Source organism: Colobus angolensis, unplaced genomic scaffold (genome assembly GCF_000951035.1).
Source record: "Colobus angolensis palliatus isolate OR3802 unplaced genomic scaffold, Cang.pa_1.0 Scaffold493, whole genome shotgun sequence".
Taxonomy (NCBI): domain Eukaryota; kingdom Metazoa; phylum Chordata; class Mammalia; order Primates; family Cercopithecidae; genus Colobus; species Colobus angolensis.
This window is the reverse complement of record NW_012118410.1, coordinates 1,066,883-1,089,660: the sequence shown is the minus strand read 5'-3', so window position 1 is coordinate 1,089,660 and position 22,778 is coordinate 1,066,883. Positions and strand designations below refer to the sequence as shown.

The 22,778-nt window shown below is 36.0% G+C and overlaps 1 protein-coding gene across 1 annotated transcript in view; it reads left to right on the top strand.

Moving 5' to 3' along the window:
* ADGB (androglobin) overlaps nucleotides 1-22,778 on the top strand; it is a 249,984-nt gene that overhangs the window by 113,166 nt on the left and 114,040 nt on the right. Inside the window, exons 13-16 of the mRNA XM_011959441.1 lie at nucleotides 2,494-2,623; nucleotides 17,701-17,734; nucleotides 18,896-19,082; nucleotides 19,568-19,631. Of these exons, the coding sequence (XP_011814831.1) occupies nucleotides 2,494-2,623; nucleotides 17,701-17,734; nucleotides 18,896-19,082; nucleotides 19,568-19,631 (415 nt within the window). The remainder of the gene's footprint in view (nucleotides 1-2,493; nucleotides 2,624-17,700; nucleotides 17,735-18,895; nucleotides 19,083-19,567; nucleotides 19,632-22,778) is intronic.

The window sequence follows — 22,778 nt, the reverse complement described above, 5'->3', positions numbered from 1 at the left end:
ATGTATTTGTAGAAATTTAATTTTTCCTATACATACTATTCATGTTTACAAACCAAAATTTTCCTACACCTTTTAACTTAAGCATATAGCTAAAATTAAATATTAAGCTATACATTTAAAGGCCTAATTTCTAGATTATATAACATGCTAAATGCTTTCAAATATTACAAAAACTCACACATGGTTTCTTAGTCTGTTCTGGCTGCTATAACAAAAGTACCATACACTGGGTGGCTTATAAATAACAGAAATTTATTTCTCACTGTTCTGAAGACTGGAAGTCCAAGATCTGGCAGACACTGGCAGATTTGGTGTCTGGTGTGGGCTCAGTTTCATAGATGGCTTCCTTTTCCTCTATAGCCTCACAGGGTGGAAAGGGCAAAAAATGTCTCTGTGGTCTGTTTTGTAAGGCTTCTAACGCCGATCATGAGGGCTCTACCCTCGTGACCTAATAAGAGGCTCCACCTCCAAATACCATCACACTGGGGATTAGGTTTCAACATCTGAATTTTGGAGGAACACAAACGTTTAGTCACACACAGAATTTTTCTAAACTTAACATAAAAATGTTAATGCTTCATGATTTCTGATTAATGTTATGCTTAAGCTACCCACTGTTTTAGTCAGGGTTCTCCAGAGAGACTGAATAAATGCAGAATATAGACATCAACACAGATATAGATAAAGATATGAATATAGATATATGACAGGAGGTTCATTAGAGGAATTGGCTCACTGGTTATGGAAGCTGAGAAGACTCAAGCTAGGTTGTCTGCAAGCTGGAGAACCAGGGAGGTCAGTAGCACGTAGTTCAGTCCAAATCTAGAGGCCTCAAAACCCAGGAAGCTGATGGTGTACCTCTCAGTCTGAAGACAAAGGTACGAGAACCCAGGGAGTTGTCAGGGCAAGTCCCAGTGTCCAAAGGGCAGAGGCCCTGGGCTTTTGATGTCTAAGGGCAGGAGAAGAAGGGCATCCCAGCTCCAGGAGAGAAAGTGAATTCACCTTTCCTCTGCCATTTTCTTCTGCCTAGGCCTCCAGGTAATTTGATGGCACACATCTACATTGAGGGTGGATCCTCTCTCAGTCCACCGACTCATACGCCAGTCTCTGGAAGCACTCTCACAGCCACACCCAGAAATAATGTTTTACTAGTCACCTTGGCAGCCCTTACGCCAGTCAAGATGGCACCTAAAATTCACCACACTCACTAAGATGATGATTTTGCTATTCAAAATAATTTTTGTTTATCTCTTCAGCCAGTTGAGTTTGCGTATCAGAGATTTTGTGGGTTGTAAGAAATAGAACTGCAGACCTCAAGAACAAATTTTCTTACAATTTGAATAGTCATAGCCAGCCTTTTAGAATCTCTATGCCAATAGGGACCCCAAATGGGCTAGTTTCATAACTTAAATTCCCTGAGTGACTTATGTTTTCCTTTTGTCTTCTTTCAGCTGTATTACTTGATTGAAGTACGTGAAATTCTAATACCCAGATACAGGTGTCTTCATCACCTGATTGGATTCGACTAATCTATTCACTGCTTGAATCTGTTATTAATTCATTTACACATTCATCTCTGACAGAGCCAAATTAGAGATATGTGAATGGCATTTCATCCTGCATGGCAGACATGCCCCTTGTCCTGCTTTGCTGTCGCAGGTCAACATAAAAGCAAACCTGTGTTTTAATGAGCCTTTGAAAGTGACTGTTGTCACAGCTTTCTATCTTAGGAACATTGTCTTTGTAGCAACACTCCGGGACTTACCCATTCTTGGCTCCTGGCCATGTCTGGTAGAATTGGAGACTCACAACCAAGTTTGTGCTACCCTCTAGTGGCAGTTTTGTGTAAATCAGAGAAGTTTAGTTACAAGTGAATTTTTATAGAACACTAACTGGAAAAAATATCCAAGTTGATGAAGTCTATATATATGGAATTTAATTTTATCTTTGAAACACACTTACTTAAAAAATACATATGCTACAAAAATGTCTTTACGTACCTATAAAATCCTAGCAATATCAACGGCAATTTGGAGTCATACCAGCAATTACTTGAAAGGAAAGACTATATGCTTGGGTAGCTGGTATGAATGTCACAGTGATAAACTTAAGTGCTCAAGACTCATAATTAAATTTCTGACCCTTAGTTCTGTTTCACTGATACATCACTCTGATACTTAATTAAATCAATTCCACATATCAAATTTCTGTTTTAATCATCAAAATCTAAAGTTGACCACCAAAGCTTTAAAACAAATAATGTTCTAGAATTTTTACGTCAATTTGTTGACTAATATACAATATTTTTAGTAGCATTGAAAGATATTCAATGTTTTAACATGAGGTAAAAAACATTACTGGTAGTAAAAGAATGAGAATGACAAATAGAACACAATCAGAACTTTCTATTGTTGACAAAAATGCAGTTATTTATTAATAACTATAAGCAGAAGATCAAAAACAATAGAAGTTTGGGGTTTGTTTTTCTCTTAGGCATTATGTGCGCTCCTTAATTAAGAAAAGAATACCTCCAGGATCTGATTTACCTTCTGTCAGTGAAACTGATGAAACTGCAATGCATAGCCAGACAGACTTGAGTCAAATAACAAAAGCTACATCTCAGGTAACAATGTTAATCTTACTATTGGCCCAACTCTTAATGATACAAGATTTTTTCCTTATATTGTGAAACATAGTATACATACAAAATAATGTATAACATGGATCCGAACAGTATAAAGAATAGTGTTAAAATAAATATCTTATGTATCCATCACTTAGGTTAGAAAATGGAATAATCATCTGCTATAGAAGTCCCCTGTGTGTTTCTTCTTGGTTGTATTTTCTGTCTGCCACTCAGATTTTGCTAATAAACAACTTCATCCTTTTCTCATTTTGCCAATTATAACTTAACATCTTGTTTGTGAGATTCCTCCCTTTTGTTTTGTGTCTGGTTCATTTCACTAACCAATAGTATTTATTGTATAAAATTATGCTACAGATGGTTTTTAATCTATCACAGTGTTAGTGGCTGTATTAGTTACTTCTTGTTTCTTACTATTGTAAGCAATAGTATCATGATTTTTCTCAAGTATCCCTTGATATGTCCTCTAGAAACAGGTACAAGAGTGTCTTCGGTTTCAGGGTTCATAACCCTTTACGTGCTACGACTCACCTTAACAATTTTTTTAAAACTCTAGCACATTGAAAATAACTCATCTTTTTCTCCATATTAATTAACCGAGAATTGTTCATAAGGAACATAATTAACACTGAGAGAACATACAACTTCACTATTTGGTGGCTGAAGGACTACTAAGCATAGTTGCTCTAATTGCCTATCTATATAGGTCACAGGAGCATCCGTAGACAAGGAGATATGACCACAGGAAATACAGCAGTAGGTCTAATACCTGCTGTAATTTCAAAGTGGTAATCAGCTTACATATTCTTGTAAGATATTTGCAACAGCTGTAATGTAAAATATTGTGACATTTTGTGGATAGGGTCACGGTTATTGCTCTCAACATTGTGACTGCTTGCCTGTATTGACAAATTAATAATTGAAAAGCAAATGCTGAATGTCAGTCAAACATGTAATGTCTTTCTAACCATCCACATTAATGGATTCATGAAATTTAACTATGAGCTTCATTGGAGATCAGATTAGGAAATCCTGTTCTAGGGTATGAATCTAGCAGTGTAGTTAATAGGACATTCATTCATCTGCTTGACCCTACAATAAAATGCCAAACCATTTTCCAAATGGGTGTAGTAATACCCACGCCTGTCAGTACCAAGAGTTTTCTTTATGACAGCATTTGGTAATGTATGATATTTGCTAATGTGGTGGTTATAAAATGATATTTTGCTTTTTATTAGAAATGCATAATTTATTGACATATTAACCCATATATGCCTGAGGTTGCAATTTTTCGAATTTGAAAAATCAGACCTTGGCAATGACCTTGAGCAGCAGGATGTTTAGCTTTCCAATGCAAAACAAATGTAAAGAAATCTTGCTTCCATTTATGTACCTCTCCATCCCATTTTCACCATTCTGCCCTCTGTAGGAAACTTTCAGGATTTTTTTTTTTTTGAGACGGAGTCTCGCTCTGGAGTCAGTGGTGACTCCCGGGCTGGAGTCGGTGGTGAGATCTCGGCTCACTGCAAGCTCCGCCCCCGGGTTCACGCCATTCTCCTGCCTCAGCCTCCCAAGTAGCTGGGACTACAGGCGTCCGCCACCGCGCCCAGCTAGTTTTTTGTATTTTTAGTAGAGACGGGGTTTCACCGTGTTAGCCAGGATGGTCTCAATCTCCTGACCTTGTGATCCACCCACCTTGGCCTGCCAAAGTGCTGAGGTTACAGGCGTGAGCCACCGCGCCCGGCGGAGGATTTTTTAATGTAAATGCAAAGAAACACACAATATTTCACAAATTCCTTTTTTTCCACTCAAAATTCAATAATCTTAAAACAATACTTAATATATGCTGGAGATATTTCAGTCTATACCTAAAGAGCATCTTCATTCTGAAAGCTTCATAATTTTTTATTATGTAAATTAACCATAGTTTATTTCTATCAATTTCTATAGATGGAATCTTGGGTTTAATTTACTCTTTTGCTCTTATAAATAATACTGCTATGAATGAATTTGTACATGTAGTGGGATTGTTTGGTCAACAAATAAAATTCTATTGGAATTTTAAAATAATTATTGCTAAATATACATGATAAGATTACACCCAGGTTGTATGAATGTTTCCTTATAGGAGTGTGTAGAAGTTTTATAAAAATTTTGCCAATCAGATTAGTAAGAAAAAGTAGTTCATTTTGCTTTTCCATTGAATTGATTGTTATTGTGACTGAACATCTTTGTATACATTTACTGCTATTTCTGTTTGTGCTACTGTGCATGCCTGCTTATGTCTTTTGCTTGATTTCCATTTGGGTTGTATGTTCCTGTTTAACTAATTCATAGATATTCTTTGTGAAATATGGAGACTTATTCTTTATTAGCTATGTATTTCATGTGTTCTAAGTTTATCTTTTCAATCTTATTTATGTCTTTTTAAAATTTATTTTTAATTGATAAAAATTTTATATATTTATAGTGTAAAACATGATGTTTTGAAATATATATATAGCTGAATAACTAAATTGAGCTGATTAATAAATGTATTACTTCACGTTCCTGTCATTTTTTGTTGTGAGAACACTAAAATCTTCTGTCTTAGCAATTTTCAAGAATACATTAACTATAGGCCCCATGTTGTAAACTGGACTGAAACTTTGTATCTTTTGACCAGCATTTTCCCAATCACTCACACCCAGCCCCTGGTAACTACCATTCTACTCTCCACTTCTATGAGTTCGACTGTGTTAGATTCCACATGTAAGTGAGATTATGTGGTATCTATTTTTTTGGTGTCTGGCTTATTTAACTTCACATAACGTTCTCCAGGTTTATCCTAGTTATTGCAGATGATAAAGTTTCCTTCTTTTAAAAGCTGAATAGCATTCTAATTTTTATACATACCATATTTTCCTTATTCATTCATCTGTGGATGGACAATTTGTTTGATTTCATATTTTGGCTTTGTGAATAACGCTATAATGAAGATGGGAAGGCAGGTATCTCCTTGCTTTTTGACACACTGATTTCATTTCCTTTGGATACACACTCAGAAGTAGGATTGCTGGATCATATGATTGCCCTATTTTTAGGTTTTTTTTTCAACCTCCATACTGTTTTATACAGTGACTGCACCATTCTACCTTCTCATCAGCAATATACAAGGTTTCCCTTATTTCCACATTCTTGCTAACACTTACCTTTGTCTTCTCAATAACAGCCATTTTAACAAGTGTGAAGTGATAGCTTATTGTGGTCTTAATTTATGTTCCTCGATGATTAGTGATGTTGAGCATTTTTTTTAAACATGTATGATGTATGTTGTCCATTTGTATGTCTTCTCCTGAGAATTGCCTCTTCAGATTCTTTGCTTATTTTTCTTTTTTTTTTTTTTTGAGGCGGAGTCTTGCTCTGCCGCCCGGGCTGGAGTGCAGTGGCCAGATCTCAGCTCACTGCAGCTCCGCCTCCCAGGTTCCCGCCATTCTCCTGCCTCAGCCTCCCGAGTAGCTGGGACTACAGGCGCCCGCCACGTCGCCCTGCTAGTTTTTTGTATATTTTTAGTAGAGACAGGGTTTCACCGTGTTCTCCAGGATGGTCTCGATCTCCTGACCTCGCGATCCTCCCGTCTCGGCCTCCCAAAGTGCTGGGATTACAGGCTTGAGCCACCGCGCCCAGCCCTTGAGCCACTTTCAATTGGGTTGTTTTTGTGTTGATAAGTTGTTTGAGTTCCTTGTATGTTTTGAATATTAACCTCTTATCAGATGTATGATTTACAAATATTTTCTCCCATTCTATAGATTGTCTCCTTATAATTGTTTCCTTTGCTATGCAAAAAGAAACATTTTAGTCTGATGTAATTCCTTTTGTCTATTTGCGATTGTTGCCTGTGCTTTAGGGATTAAAACTTGTTGCCCAGGCCAAGATCTTGGAGCTTATCCCTTATGTTTTCTTCTAGTAGTTTCATACATTCAGCATACATTCAGGTCTTACAATTAAGTTCTTAATCCATTTTGAGTTAATTTTTGCATATGGTATGAGGTGATTTTCCTCTTTTGTAAATGGATATCCTAACATCATTTACTGAAGAGACTCTCCTTTCTTCCATTGTGTGTTCTTGTCAATCTTTTTTGACCATAATAGCTTGAATTTATTTTTGACTCTCTACTCTGTTCCACTGGTCTATTTATTTTGAAGTCAGCTAGTGCAATGCCTCCCACTTTGTTCTTTTGCTTTGGCTATTTAGGGTCTTTTGTGGTTTCACATGGATTTTAGGATGTTTTTAATATATCTGTGAAAAATCTCATCAGAATGTTGATTGATTACATTGAATCTGTACATTGCTTTGGCTAGTGCAGACATTTTAACAATATGAATTCTTCCAATTCATGAACATGGGACATCTTTCCATTTATTTGAGTCTTATTTTATTTCATCAATATTTTATTTTATAGGATTCAGAATATAGGTTTCCACCTTCTTAGTTCAATTTATTCCTGAATATGTTTTGGTAGCTATTGTAAATGGAATTATTTTACTGGTTTCTATTTTTGGTTTTTGTATGTTGATTTTGTATCCTGCAACTTAATATTGAGTTTATATATTAGATCTAACAGGATTTTTTTTTTTTTTTTTTTTTTTTTTTTTTTTTTTTTTGAGACGGAGTCTCACTCTGTCACCCAGGCTGGAGTGCGGTGGTACAATCTCAGCTCACTGCAAGCTCCACCTTCCGGGTTCATGCCATTCTCCTGCCTCAGTCTCCTGAGTAGCTGGGACTACAGGTGCTTGCCACCATGCCTGGCTAATTTTTTGTGTTTTTAGTAGAGACAGGGTTTCACCATGGATCTAACAGGATTTTTTATGGGATTTTAAGGGGTTCTATATATAAGATTGTATTATCTGCAAAGAGGAAAATTTCAGCTTCTTTCTTTACAATTTGAGTGCCTTTTCTTTATTTTGCCTAATTGCTCTAGTTAGGACTTTAGGTGATATGTTGAATAGAAGTGGTTATTTTCCTTGTCTTACTCTTGATCTTAGAAGTAAAGCTTTCAACTTTTCACTGTTGAGTATTTTAGCTATGAGTTTGTCATATATGGCCTTTATTGTGTTTAAGTACATTCTTTATATTAGTTGTCAGTTGAGAGTTTTTTTAATCATAAAAGGATGTTGAATTTTGTTAAATGCTGTTATTACATCTATTCACATGATTGCATGGTTTTTGTCTTTTATTCTTTTAATGTGGTATATCATATTTGTAGATTTGCATATGTCAAACCATCCTTGCATCTCTGGGGAAAACCCCACTTAATCATGGTAAATGATCTTTTTAATGTGCTGTTGAATTATGTTTACTAGTATTTTATTAAGGATTTTTGCATGTATGTTCATCAGGGATATTGACCTAAGGTTTATTTTCTTATAGTGTCCTTGTCTGGCTTTGGTATCATGATAATGCTTGCCCTGTATAATTAGTTTGAAAGTATTCCCTCTTGGTCAGATTTTTTGGAAGAGTTTTAGAAGGATGGTAGCAATTCTTGTTTAAATATTTGGTAGAATTCAGCAGTGAAGCCATAAGGTCCTGGACTTTTCTTTTATAAGAGACTTTTTATTTAAAGATATAGGGTCTTTTCCTGTTGCCAAGGCTGGAGTGCAGTGGCATGATCATAACTTACTGCAGCCTTGAACTCCTGGGCTCAAGCAATCTTCCTGCTTTACCCTCCCAAGTAGCTGTTACTACAGGCATGCACCACCACACTTGGTTAATTTAAAAAAAAATTACAAATAGGGTCTTGCTATGTTGCCTAGGCTAGTCTCAAACTCTTCGCTTCAATCCTCCTGGCTTGGCCTCCCAAAGTTCTGGAATTACAGGCATAAGCATTGCACCTGGCCAACATGGGTTCAGTTTTTTGTTTTGTTTGTTTGTTTGTTTGGTTGGTTGAGATGGAGTCTTGCTCTGTTGCCAGGCTGTAGTGCAGTGGTGCAGTCTGGGGTCTCTGCAACCTCTGCCTCCTGGGTTCAAGTGATTCTCCTGCCTCAGCCTCCCAAGTAGTTGGGGCTGCAGGTGAATGCCACCACACCCAGCAAACTTTTTGTGTTTTTAGTAGAGATGGGATTTCACCATGTTGGCCAGGATGGTTTCGATCTCTTGACCTCGTCATCTACCTGCCTCAGCCTCCCAAAGTGCTGGGATTACAGACGTGAGTCACAGTGTTTATCACTAATGTAATCCCCTTGCTCATATTGTTCTGCTCAGATTTTATATTTTTATGATTCAGTCTTGGTAAGTTGTATATGTCTAGAAATTTGTTTCTTCTAGGTTATCCAATTGGTTGTCATGTAATTATACATAGTAGATTCTTAGGATTGTTCGTATTTTTGCAGTATCATTTGTAATGCTTCCTTTTTTATTTCTGATTTTGTTTGAGTCTTCTCTCCTTTTTCTTAATTAGTCTAGCAAAAGGTTTGTCAGTTTTGTTTATCTTTTCAAAAATCAGCTCAGTTTTCTTTTTTCTTGTTTATTTCTGCTCTGAGCTTTATTATTTCCTTTCTTCTACTAATTTTAGGTTTAGTTTGCTTTCTTTTCTTCTAGTTTTCTGAGGTGTAGCCTTAGGTTTTAAATTTGAAATTCTTCTTTAAATTTCCCAATTAGAGCTTCATTTGCTGCATCCTATAAATTTTCATATGTTACTGTGTCAATTTTCATTTGTCTCAAGACATTCTAAAAATTTCCCTCTTAATATCTTGTTGAGAAGCACATGGTTTAGTTTCCATGTATTTGTGAATTTTCTGAAATGCCTCCTGTTATTGATTTTTAGACTCATTCCATTGTGGTTATAAAAGGTAGCTATATGATTTCAATCTTCTTTAATTTGTTAAGACTTGTTTTTTGGCCTAACATATGAGTATCCTGGAGAATGTTCCTTGTGAGCTTGAGAAGAATGTGTATTCCACTGCTGCTAGATTTAATGTGCTGTATATATCCATTAGGTCCATTTGATCTAAAGTGTAGTTTAAGTCTCATGTTTTCTTTTTGATTTTTTGTCTGCATGAGCTATCCTTTGCTGAAAGAGGAGTATTGAAGATTCCAACTATTGTTGTATTGCAGTCTCTCTCCCCCTTTAGATCTATTAATATTGCTTTATACAGTTAGGTGCTCTAATGTTGGATGCATAAATATTTATAATTATTGTATCCTGTTAAGCAATGGACACCTTTATCATTATGAAATAACCTTATTTGTCTCTTCTTTACCGTTTTTGGCTTACTGTCTATTTTATCTGATATAAATATCGCTATCCCTGCTCTCTTTTGCCTTACATTTGTACAGAATATCCTTTCCCATCTTTTTATTTTCAGTCTTTGTGTCTTTAAAGGTGAAGTAAGTCTCCTGTAGGCAGTATATAGTTGAGTCTGTGTTTTAAATACATTCTGCCACTCTATTCCTTTTGATTGGAGAATTTAATCCATTTACATTCAAGGTGATTATTGGTAGGTAAGCACTTATTACTGTTATTCCATTTTTTTTTTTTTCTGGTTGTTTTGTAGATCCTTTGTTCCTTCTCTTCTATTTTCCTTTGTGATTAAGTTATGTTTTCAGTGGTTTTCTTTGATTTTGGGTATCTACTATAGGTTGTAACTTTATGGAGGCTTACATAAAACATCTTATGGTTGTAACAGCATATTCTAAGCTGATAGCAACTTAACTTTGATCGCATACAAAAACTCTACACTTTTATTCTGTCTCTCTTGTGGTTTATATTTTTGATGTAACAATTTACAATCTTTTATATTGTGTATCCCTTGACAAATTATTGCAGTTATTATTATTTTAAATATAATTTTTCTTTTAACATTCATACTAAAGATGTAAGTGATTTAAACATCACCATTACAGTATTAAAGTATTCTGAATTTGACTATGTGTTTACTTTTACCAGTGAGTTTTAAACTTTCATTTTTTTAATGTTACTGATTACCATTCTTTTCTTTCAACTTGAAGAATTCCCTTTAGTATTTCTCGTAAAACAGGTCTGGTGGTGATGAATTCCCTCAGCTTTTGTTTGGGAAAGTTTTTATCTCCACTTCAGTTTTGAAGGACATATTTTTAAAGTATAGTATTCTTGTTTGGTATTATTTTTCTTCAGTACCTTGAATATATTGTCCCATTCTCTCCAAGCCTGTGAGGTTTTGACTAAGAAATTTGCTGATAAATTAGAACTCCTTATTTGCTTTTCTCTTGCTACTTTCAGAATCCTCTCTTTGTCTTTGATTACTGACAGTTTGATTACAGTATGTCTTGTTGTATAGTCTTATTTGGATTAAATCTGATTTTGAAGACCTTCTACCTTCCTCTACCTGGATATATATAACTTTCCCCAGATTTGAGAGGTTTTCTGCTATTATTTCTTTAAGTAAGTTTCTACTCCTTTGTCTCTGTCTTCTCTTTTTTGAACTCAAATATTTGCTCTTTTGATACTGCCCCATAAACCATGTAGTCCTTTTTCATTCCTTTCCTTTTTTCCTCATTTGAGTACATATTTTCCAATAGCCTGTCTTCAGTTTCACAGTTTCTTTCTTTTGCTTATCTGCTTGATTGATTCTGCTGTTGACCTTCTCTTTCATTTTTTGTTTCACTTCATTCATTGTAATTTTCACCTCTAGAATTTGTTTAATTTGTTAAAATAATTCCAACCTCTTTGTTAAGTTTCTTGGCTTAGTTGTTCATTGTTTTCCAGATATCACTTAATTGTGTTTTGGTATTTTTTAAGTACACTGAGTTTCCTTAAAACAATCATTTCACATTTTTGTCAGGCAGATTATAAATCTCTATTTCATTAGAGCTGGCTTTTGGTGTTTTATTTTGTTCTTTCAGTGGGGTCATGTTTCCATTATTGTTCTTGATGCTTGTAACCGTGTGTTGCTGTCTATAAATTTAAAGGAGTAGTAAATTATTCTAATTTTTGCAGACTGACTTTGTCTTTGAAAGCCTTTCACCAGTCAGATCATCGAGAGATTTCTGACAGGTTGCCCACAGGCAGGTTCGTTACTGTATTCCTTGAGCAGTCTGGTCTAATGCCTAGATCAGCAGGTGGGCAACCCTGGCACTTGGGTCTACAGAACGGGGCCTAGAATGTGTGTCCCTGGAAACCAGCCTGAAATCTGGGTCCACAGAGGCTAGACTTATGCTGCATAGACCTAGAGTACCAGCTTCTTCAAGGGTGGGCCTGGAGCCTCAGTTTATGGGGCCAGCCAGCCACCAGGGTCTACTGGGTGGCCTGGACCCTAGGCCTGGTAGGGATCTACTTTACTGCTTTACTGGTCCAGCCTGTGTTTAACTCCAAGGCAAACTCCAGTCCTTACTTCCTTTTTTTCTTCTCCCAAATAGAGGGTATCTCCCTTTGCCTGGGACTGGGAGTGATGTGTGTGATGCAATACTGTCCTTCCTACCCTATTCAATGTGTCTTATTTCTGTGCTACATTCAGTTGCTATAAACTTTCACCAAGTTTCTTTAGCTCTTATGAAGATATTTTCTTATGTGGATTATTGTTTAAATTGATGTTTTTGCAGGGGGCAAATACAGGAAAGTCCTGTTCTGCCCTATGACTGCTAAGAGCTCCTGAATATTGTGTCTTTGTATAAACAAATTATTTGTATTTTTAATGTGGTTGAATTTATTTATATATTCATATACAAATCTGGTTCCTTAAACCAGATCTAGAAATCTCAATCATATATAATCATATTGCATATATATAATCATATTATGATTATATATGATTGAGATTTCTAGATCTTATTTAAGAAATTTTCCCTATTCTTAGGTCATAAAGCTATTTTTCTAATCATCTCTACAATGTTATAGTTTTACTTTTATAAAATCCAATTAATTTGGAACTGATTTTTGTGTGTGATATAAAATGATGAATCCAATTTTATTTTTTCCCATATGGATACACAATTAATTGTTTTTAGAGGAATTATTATGCAACTTTCAAACTTTATAATGAAATTTCAAGCCATTACAATATGATAATGCTTGTAAATATAATTCTAAGTTATAATAATAGATTCTTGGAGATGAAAGGTATCCATAAACTGATGTTCCAAATCATAATAAAACTTTGAAAAACTGCTCTTTAATTGGTTTGGCTTTTATCTGTTGAATGTGATAGCATATGTGATGGTGTAAGATATCTGGAGGGCACATCATCACATACAGATCAACACATCTATTTGTGTTAATTAGAAAGTAGAGACTAATAGATGATTGAGGAGAATGAATATCTGTCAACATTTTTTGAAGTTTTTTTAATTTAAATTATTGATTGCATTAGTTTTAAAGAGGTAAAGATTATCCAGAAGATCATCTTAAAATAATAGCCAGCATGCTCTATACCTACTCATTTTTCAATCTTCTTCTCAAGAGTCATGCACTTTTATTTTATTTAACTGTTTCTTCTGGTATGTATCTCCATAATTCTAAATAGTAGGCTTCATGAGGGCAGAGAAATTGATTTTATTATATTTTGTTTCTCCCTCAGCACCTTTAAAAATGCCTAGCATATAGCAAACACCATGACATATTTGTTGAATGACTACATGCTGTTATATCTTGATCTGTTAATTTAGACGTTATCTCTTGACTTCCTGTCATGGGAGATAAGGATTTAGCACACCTGAACTCACTTACTATCCCATATCTACACTTTCCCCTGTCTTCAAGATTTTGTCATTTCATAATCTTTGGTTGAATCAACATTCTTGTTTTGTAAGGATTATTACTGCTGAAGCAAATACTATAACATTTCTTACACAAGGTTTCATACAAGCAAATTACTGCACTTTTTCCTTTGCTCACTTTACTGCAAGAAGCATTAGGCCGGGCATGGTGATTTACACCTGTAATCCCAGCACTCTGGGAGGCCAAGGCGGGTGGATCACAAGGTCAACACATCGAGACCACAGTGAAACCTCGTCTCTACTAAAAATACAAAAAATTAGCCGGGTGCGGTGGTGGGTGCCTCAAAAAAAAAAAAAAAGAAGCATTAGTAGGTCTTTCCAAACACTACAAAAATTTAAATATCTCTATACATCATTTTCTACATAGTCAAATACATCAAATATTTTATAAATGCCAGTTCTTTTTTTTTTTTTTTTGGAAACATCACCCATGCACTCTTTTGCTGTCTTGCTTCAGTGCAAACTGAGAGAACTTTGCTCCCGGTACCTTTAGACTTCCTTTTGTCTCTCTTCTCTAATGGATTTCCTATTTTTGGTCTCTCCTCTTTCATGGTTTAAACCCTAATTTTAGTGTAGCATATCTTCCAATACTTCCTCAGAAAAGATGTACAGGAAGTAAAATATATGAGAACTCGCATGCTTGAAGATGCCTACGTTACATTCTCCCACCTAATTTATATATTGGCACGACATAAAATTCCAATTTAGAAGTCATTTCTTCAAAATTTTAAAGGTCTTATTTAATCCCTTGTCTTCTCATTTTAAGCATTGCTCTTGATTTAAAGATGACATTCTGGGTTAGGCATGGTGGCTCACACCTGTAATCCCAGCATGTTGGTAAGCTGAGGCAGGTGGCTTGCTTTAGCTAAGGAGTTTGAGACAACCTGCACAAGATGGTGAAACCCCATCTCTACAAAAACAAACAAACAAATAACAGCAACAAAAACCCCACAAACATTAGCCAGGCATAGTGGTGCATGACTGTTGTCCCAGCTATATGGGAGGCTGAGGCAGCAGGATGGCTTGAGCCCAGGAGTTTGAGGCTGGAGGGAAATAAGATCATGCTACTGAACTCCAGCTTGTGCAACAGAGCCAGATCCTGTCAAAAAAAAGGCATTCTGATATTCTGATTCTTAATCTTTTATATGTGACTCTTTTAGGACCTTATTTCCATTCTTGGCATAATGAAATTTCACTCATTGGCCTTGATATGGGTGTTTTGTTTTGTTTGAGACATAGTCTTACTCTGTCGCCCAGGCTGGAGTGCAGTGGCGCGATCTCGGCTCACTGAAACCTCCACCTCCCAGGTTCAAGTGATTCTCCTGTCTCAGCCTCCCAAGTAGCTGGGACTATAGGCATCCGCCACCACGTCTGGCTAATTTTTTTTGTAGTTTTAGTAGAGATGGGGTTTGGCCACGTTGGCCAGGCCAGTCTTAAACTCCTGACCTTGGCCTCCCAAAGTCCTGAGAGGCATGAGCCACCATGCCTGGCCCCAGGTCTTTTTTTTTTTTTTTTTTAACGTGAATTATTCTGCATACTCCATGAAACCCTTCAACCTGAAGTCAAATTCTTCAGTTCTGGAGAATTTTTTTATACCACTTCCTCTATCATTTTCTCTCCTCATTTTTCTCTGCTTTGTGGATCTTCTATTACACTACCTTTCTCCCAATTTACTCTCTAATGTACTTGATTTTTTTCTCATTTATTTAAATATATTTATCCTTATTTATTTTAAATATTTTAAAACTGTTTAGTTTTAGTAAAATACACACAACATAACATTTGCCATCTTAATCATCTTTAAGTGTGCAGTTCAGTAGTATTGAATATGTTTTCACTGTTGTATGACCAATCTCCAGAATTCTTTTCATCGTGCAAAAGTAAAACTCTATCTGCATTTAAAAGCTTCTGATTGTCCCCTCCCCACAGCTCATGAAACCCACCATTCCACTTTCTGTTCCTATAACTTTGACTATTCCGGGTACTTCACATAAGTGGAATAATAAAGTATTCCTGCTTTTGTGATTGACTTATTTCATTGGGCATAATGTTAATGTTCTCAGGCTTCACCTATGTTTGTACATGTGGCAAGATTTCTTCCCTGTTTACGACTAAATGATATTCCATTGTATGTGTATGTCACATTCTGTTTATCCAGTCATTCCTCAATTGATACCGGGTTGCATCAACCTTTTAGATATCGTGAGTAATGCTACTGTGAATTTGGGCGTACACCTATCTCCTTGAGACTGCTTTCAGTGCTTTTTGGGAATATATCTAAGAGTAGAATTGCTGGATATGGTAATCGTTTGAGGAACCACCACACTGTTTTCCATAGTGACCACACCATGTCACATTCTCAACAGTGCCTCTCAAATTTTTCTACATCCTTACCAACATTTATTATTCTCTGTGTGAATTGTTTATGGTAGCCACATTAATGGGCATGAAATGGTGTCTCATTGTAATTTTGGTTTGTATTTCTCTAATGATTCATAATATTGAAAATCTTTTCATGTGCTCTTGGCCATTTGTATGTCTTTTTAGAAGAGTCTATTCAAATTCTTTGCCCATTTTGGTTTTGTTCTTTTTAGAAATTCTATGTGTATTCTTATATTTTCATCTTATCAGATATATAATTTGCAAATATTGTCTCCCAATTTGTAAGTTGCAGTCTGACTCTGTTGATTGTGTCCTTCACAGTGTACAGAAGTTTTCTTTTGTTATTTTGATGTTCAACTTACCTATTTTTTATTTGTGTTGTCAAATCCAGTGTCATGAAGCTTCCTTCTATGTTTTCTTCTACGAGTTTCGTAGTTTGTCTGTATCAGCTTCAGTGCCTAAAGCTTGTATTGTTTATTCCACTTATTCTATTTTTAGTTTCTAAAAGCTCTCTCATTTTTTATTTTTTGTAGAAGTTCATTATTTGATAGATGAGTATCCTCTTATTTTTCTACTATTACTAATCTTTTAAAAATTGCTCCACATAATATTGTTTCTGTTTTCTGTGAATCTTGCCACCCACAATTGTTAGCTTCTTTCTTTCATATAAGAATCTGTCCTCAATTGTTTGCCAATACTTTGTTGTACATATATATTTAAGAAATTTAAGGCACCAAATAGTTGCTGATTAGAAGCAACTCAATGGCATGGCCAGAGCTTATCAACTGTTGGCTCCAACTTAAGATAACCGAGGATGAATGAGTTTTATATGGAGGTAGGGCTGGCTGCCAAAGTGTATCTTGCAGCTTGAGCTTTTTTCCCTGACTCTGGTGAGTTTCTCCAGTTAACGGTCCTCTAAGGTTGATCACAGGGAATGGTATATACTTGTCCATCCATGAAGGCCAAGCACAGGGAAGCTGAGAGTCTCAGCACTTAGCTTGTGAACTTTCACTTAATTCCTCTGTACAGTAGACTCTTCTACTTCCAGAGTATCTGTGAATTCAGATTAAGAGATTTCTCATTTAATTTCTCCACTTGAAGCAATTTCAAGTGTGCTGTTTAGGCAGAAGATTGGATGCTGAACCAGAAAGATTAGGGAGAAGAAGTGGAGTTCCTTGTATAGACATTCAACCCATGTCCATGTTTTCAGCCCATATCTCATTCTTTCCTCCTGAGATACCTACTAATCTACTCATTGCTTCTGAGGTCCTAAGGCATGGCTAGGCTTTGCTTTGCAGTTAGCATTTACCTGTCACTACTTTGCTATCTCTTCCATCCACTTTACATAATCAAAAAAAATTATTGACATTACCTGTAATTAGCCTGTATGAGTTTTTGCCATTTTACTTTTTACATTTATTTTTAGTTGTGTTCCAGAACACAATTATTTGATATTAAATAATTAAAACAAAATTTATATACACATGAATTCAATTTAAATTCCTTGTTAAAACTTTCAGGAGTCATTTTTATAATTGAAATCAGCCTCTTTAGGTTCTGTACATTACTTGTCAGTCATAATCTTACTAATTTCTCTATATTAATGGCTGGTACCTTGTGCCAAGTAATATGTCTACTTAGGGATATTACTGTTTTAATTTAACTCTTGTTACAGGATTCAGTCATTTAATAAATTGACATATTCTGTGTCTTAATGTGACAAACTTAACTACTCAGTCAATTATTTAATTCAATTCATGTCCTTTGGCACTTGAAGTTAAAAACAAATTTTTTGTTGGTAGGTTTTAGCAAATTTTCACAAAAACCTATTTCTTCAAGGTTTAAGAAACTATATTAGCTCTTTTAGTAACTTTGGTGCTTTGGATAGCTGTAATGTTTTGTTGAATTCAAAATGGTTTCAAAATGTGTTTATTTTAATTCATAGGGAAATGCTGCTTCACCAGTTATACTTGGAAAAGGTAAATTAATAATTTTCCTGTGACTTTTTTCAATGTACATCAAGATACAGAGGGGCATCTCTGCTTCTTCACAGCTTCACTTCTGGCTCTCAGCAGCCTTTCTTCAGTGTCTCCTTTGATTTGCTGAGCCTAGTCTGCTCTGGACTTTAAAAAAAGAGATAATTTCAATTGTTAAATTGAAGCTAAAAATAAAAGAAGATCTGATTAAAGACCCATGAATAAAGTTCATCTGTTTTAATGCTGCACCCTGAGATCAAAACACTGAAACCATTGCAAATTTCTTAGTTTCTAAATAAAAGACTTGAATTCAAAATTATATATATAATTTTGGATCCAGAAGTCTACAGGAATGCTATGCCGGCCAGGTGCGGTGGCTCATGCCTGTAATCTCAGCACTTGGGGAGGCTGAGTCGGGCAGATCAAGAGGCAGATCGAGACCATCCTGGCCAAAATGATGAAACCCTGTCTCTACTAAAAATATAAAAATTAGCTGGGCATGGTGGTGTGTGCCTGTAGTCCCAGCTACTCAGGAGGGTGAGGCAGGAGAATCGCTTGAACCAGGGAGTCAGAGGTTGTAGTGAGCTGAGATTGTGCCACTACACTCCAATCTGGCAATAGAGCAAGACTCTGTCTCAACAACAACAACAAAAAAAAAATAGAAAGAAAAAGAAAAAAGAATAGTATGCCACATTACTTGGCAAATATAAAATAAGGCTCTAGAACCACTGACTGTGGGGAGTAATTAGATGTCTTACTGAAACACATTTGTTGCACTAGATCTTTCAAGTTTTTATTTCCCTTTCTATTGTCTAAGCCATCCCCTGCTATAAGAATATGTCCATCAACAGCAGATTTTAAGTAAAGAATCTAGCTAATTTCTGTTGTAACTTCACAATCTCTAAAGAATCTATGAACAAATTTATCAAAGTAATTTTGAAATTTCTGAACACTCTAATATGCATAGAAATTATTATTAAATTCTCCTATGTGTATGAAATGTGTCTCTGTGTGGACCTCCATAAATGTATGAAGCCTGGATTATCTCAGTAAATATTTTCCCAAAAATAGACTTTGATATTTAACTTTCCCTTTATCATTTTACGTATCTCAATAACTTGTTATTTAACAATATAAGGTGTGTTTGACATGTGTGTCTTCTAGGCACAGAGGAACAAACCGACTTTGGATTGGGTGATTCCCATCAGAGTGATGGATTAAACTTGGAAAGAGATATAGTCAGCCAAACCACAGAAACACAGGAAAAATCTCAGGAAGACCTTCCAATGACAAATAATGGTGTTTCTAAAGAAATATGGTTAGATTTTGAAGACTTCTGTGTTTGTTTTCAGTAAGTATCCCAATGGGATCAATCTGACTATGTCGTAGTGGTTAAACCCTGAGCTGCATTAGTATACAAAGTCACATTAGGATTCATTGTTGCATGTTTAATATAGTGGTTATACAACCTCTTAATTCTTAGCATCATTCAAAATAAGCCAATAACAGCCTAGTATTGGTATAATATCAAATAAACGTTATAAAAGGGAAAATAAGTATATTGATTATCCATATAACACATTAATAGCTAAACCAATTTAGGCCAGTTTCCACTTCTCCTCAAAGGCTTGTTTCTTAATTAAAATGAAGAAATTTTATTCACAGGAATCATTCTTGTCCCTTTAGGGCAACTGACCCAATACTGTTGTTATTTTTTAACTTTCTTCCTACAATTATTTGATTATAAGAAACTTAACATGTAGTATTAATCTTTAAATTTAACATGTAGTATTAACCTATAATGACAATAACCTGTTAAAAATGTCTTTTTTTCAGAAATATATATATTTTCCACAAGTCAAGTTCATATTGCCTTAACTTTCAAAAATCAGAATTTAAGGTAAATATATTAGAATCTTTTCTATTCTCTTTAAATTTTTGGTAGAATCACACCAGTGGGAAACATCTTCAAATTTCTCAAAACATTTCTAAACTTGTAACATAATTATATTTTAAAAAATTATTTTTTAGAGCCTCCCGCTAATCCTTATCCAAACAATGAGGAAAATTCCACTAGCTCATAACCACAGATGTGATCCATCAGACTATGTTGAATCCTGGCCTGAATTATGACACAAATACACATTAAGAAAAATTTGATTTATGAAAAAATGAAGTACATGCACAAATGAATTCACTAGATTTGGTTTCAATTAGTATTTATGCTTCCTAAAACATAAGGACACTCCACCATTATGCCTGCATTTTTTCCCCCGTATTATCCCTCTGCCTGGAGTTTCTACCCTTTCATCCCTGTTATCCTCTTTGCTCTTGTTCAGCTAATGCCTAGAAATCCTTCAGAATAGCATAGATGCCCTTGACACTGTGAGGCTTCCCTTCCCTTGCCATGGAGTCTTGGTTAAGAGGCTCAGCTTCACCAGCCTGACCAACATGGTGAAACCCCATCTCTACTAAAAATACAAAAATTAGCCAGGCATGTTGGCATGTGCCTGTAATCCCAGCTACTCAGGAGACTGAGGCAGGAGAATTGCTTGAACCTGGCAGGCGGAGGTTGCAGTGAGCTGACATTGCACCACTGCACTCCAGCCTGGGCAACAGAGTGAGACTCTATCTCAAAAAAAAAGGAAAAAAAAGAAGCTCAGCTTCATGACCTCTGTATGCTCTATGTTCCCCTGGCATTTGCCTCCCACCCTCCCAACTTTCTGATTGCTTCTCTGTGCCCGTCCTTCCCCCTATTTACTGTTAGCATGATTAGAAGGGCTGTATCCTTTTGTTTACCACTTATAAGAGCATTCCTGCCATGAGGTAGGAACTGAACTTAAAAATTGTCAATTAAGGTAATTAACAAACCACATATTGAGCAGAATTTTAAGAAAAACTATGGCACATATTCTGGGAAACTAAACTGTACTAACATTTACATATTGTCCTGTCACAGGACAAGGCCACCCAAGCGCCTAATAATAATCCCACACCTCCATGAGCAGTACACAGAGGTGGGGGAAGTAAGTAGTCCTTGAAACTTTTCCATTGCACTTGTAACAGATGAAAATGGGCAGAGAAACCTTTTGATCAGACCTCAAGAGCTGCTCTGTTGCTGGCTCCCTACTCTGAAAATAAGAATAGTGACTGGGGGAAAGAAATCCTTCACCTAGTCCTAGAGTATGTGAAAACACCTAGAGGAATACTTTGACTTTATAGAGATAACACAACAATTAATTGGGAATAGTTGAACCCAGAGTATGATATCAGCATAATGTACAGTCTGCAGTTTAAATTTAGGCATATTTCCATATTTAACTTATTGCCAATGTTGAAATGACAATGATTTACAGATGTTGTAGGCCCTTAGGTTCTTATTGCATTTACTCCTCATAGCAAACCCTGTGAAAGAGATATTATTCATGAAATGCTCATCATCACTTGCCATCAGAGAAATGCAAATCAAAACCACAATGAGATACCATCTCACACCAGTTAGAATGGCAATCATTAAAAAGTCAGGAAATAACAGATGCTGGAGAGGATGCGGAGAAACAGGAACACTTTTACACTGTTGGTGGGCCTGTAAACTAGTTCAACCATTGTGGAAACCAGTGTGGCGATTCCTCAAGGATCTAGAACTAGAAATACCATTTGACCCAGCCATCCCATTACTGGGGATATACCCAAAGGATTATAAGTCATGCTGCTATAAAGGCACATGCACATGTATGTTTATTGCAGCACTATTCACAATAGCAAAGACTTGGAATCAACCCAAATATCCATCAGTGACAGACTGGATTAAGAAAATGTGGCACATATACACCATGGAATACTATGCAGCCATAAGAAAGGATGAGTTCTTGTCCTTTGTAGGGACATGGATGCAGCTGGAAACCATCATTCTCAGCAAACTATTGCAAGAACAGAAAACCAAATACTGCATGTTCTCACTCATAGGTGGGAATTGAACAATGAGATCACTTGGACACAGGAAGGGGAGCATCACACACTGAGTCCTATTGTGGGGAGGGGGTAAGGGGGAGGGATAGCATTAGGAGATATACCTAATGTAAATGATGAGTTAATGGGTGCAGCACACCAACATGGCACATGTATACATATGCAACAAACCTGCACTTTGTGCACATGTACCCTAAAACTTAAAGTATAATAATAAAAAAAAGAGATATTATTATCATCGTTTTACATCTAAGGAAAATGAAGCAGATCAAATGTGAAATAACACATGTAAAACACATAGAAGAATGCCTATTGGTAAGTGATAATAAATGTTGGCTGTCATTTACTAAAGACAGTTGCATAGTAGCTTTTGGTACACATAACCATCCTAATTTAAAAGTGTATGTGGTAAACTGGCCAACTGTTCTTTATTCTGATCTTATTCTTATGAGGTGATGATAAGCACAGAATTTTTTTTCTCTTTTAAACGTCTCAGCTTGGTGAAATAAAATTATGACATTCCTTTTTATTTCCCTGAATTTTTAAAAAATTAATGGTGTGAAAAAATAACTTTCTTGGAAGGCATTGGAATATAATCTTATTGGCATTTAGTATGGCCTGAAATGAAGGATCAGCTGTGGTCTGAGGCCAGACACTCCAGACCTTAGTGGCCTGCTGAGCTGGGGACACAGAGCCCGAAGCCTGTCCTCAGCACAATCCACAGATGTTCCCTTGGTGTTCAGTGAGAAGTTAGAGCAGGGTCATTTCAAAGGTGCCATGAGCTGACACCAGGGCAGAGGCCCCTGTGTGGCCTTTAGGAACACCCCACCCCTCAATTATCAGAAAATGAGCTCCGGGCAGAAACTCCTCCTCAGGCATGCATGCCAGGCTCACAAGTCCAAGGGTCTTTCATATTTTCAGATAGTGTATATTTGAAACAACACTCTATATCATCAACATGTCACAGCTGACAGGAAACAAATAAAATAAAGTGCCAAATGAAAACAAATGGAAAATAGGGAGAGGAGTAATCATTTAAGTCATGATTACATTGTATCAAGCATTTCTAGCACTCTTT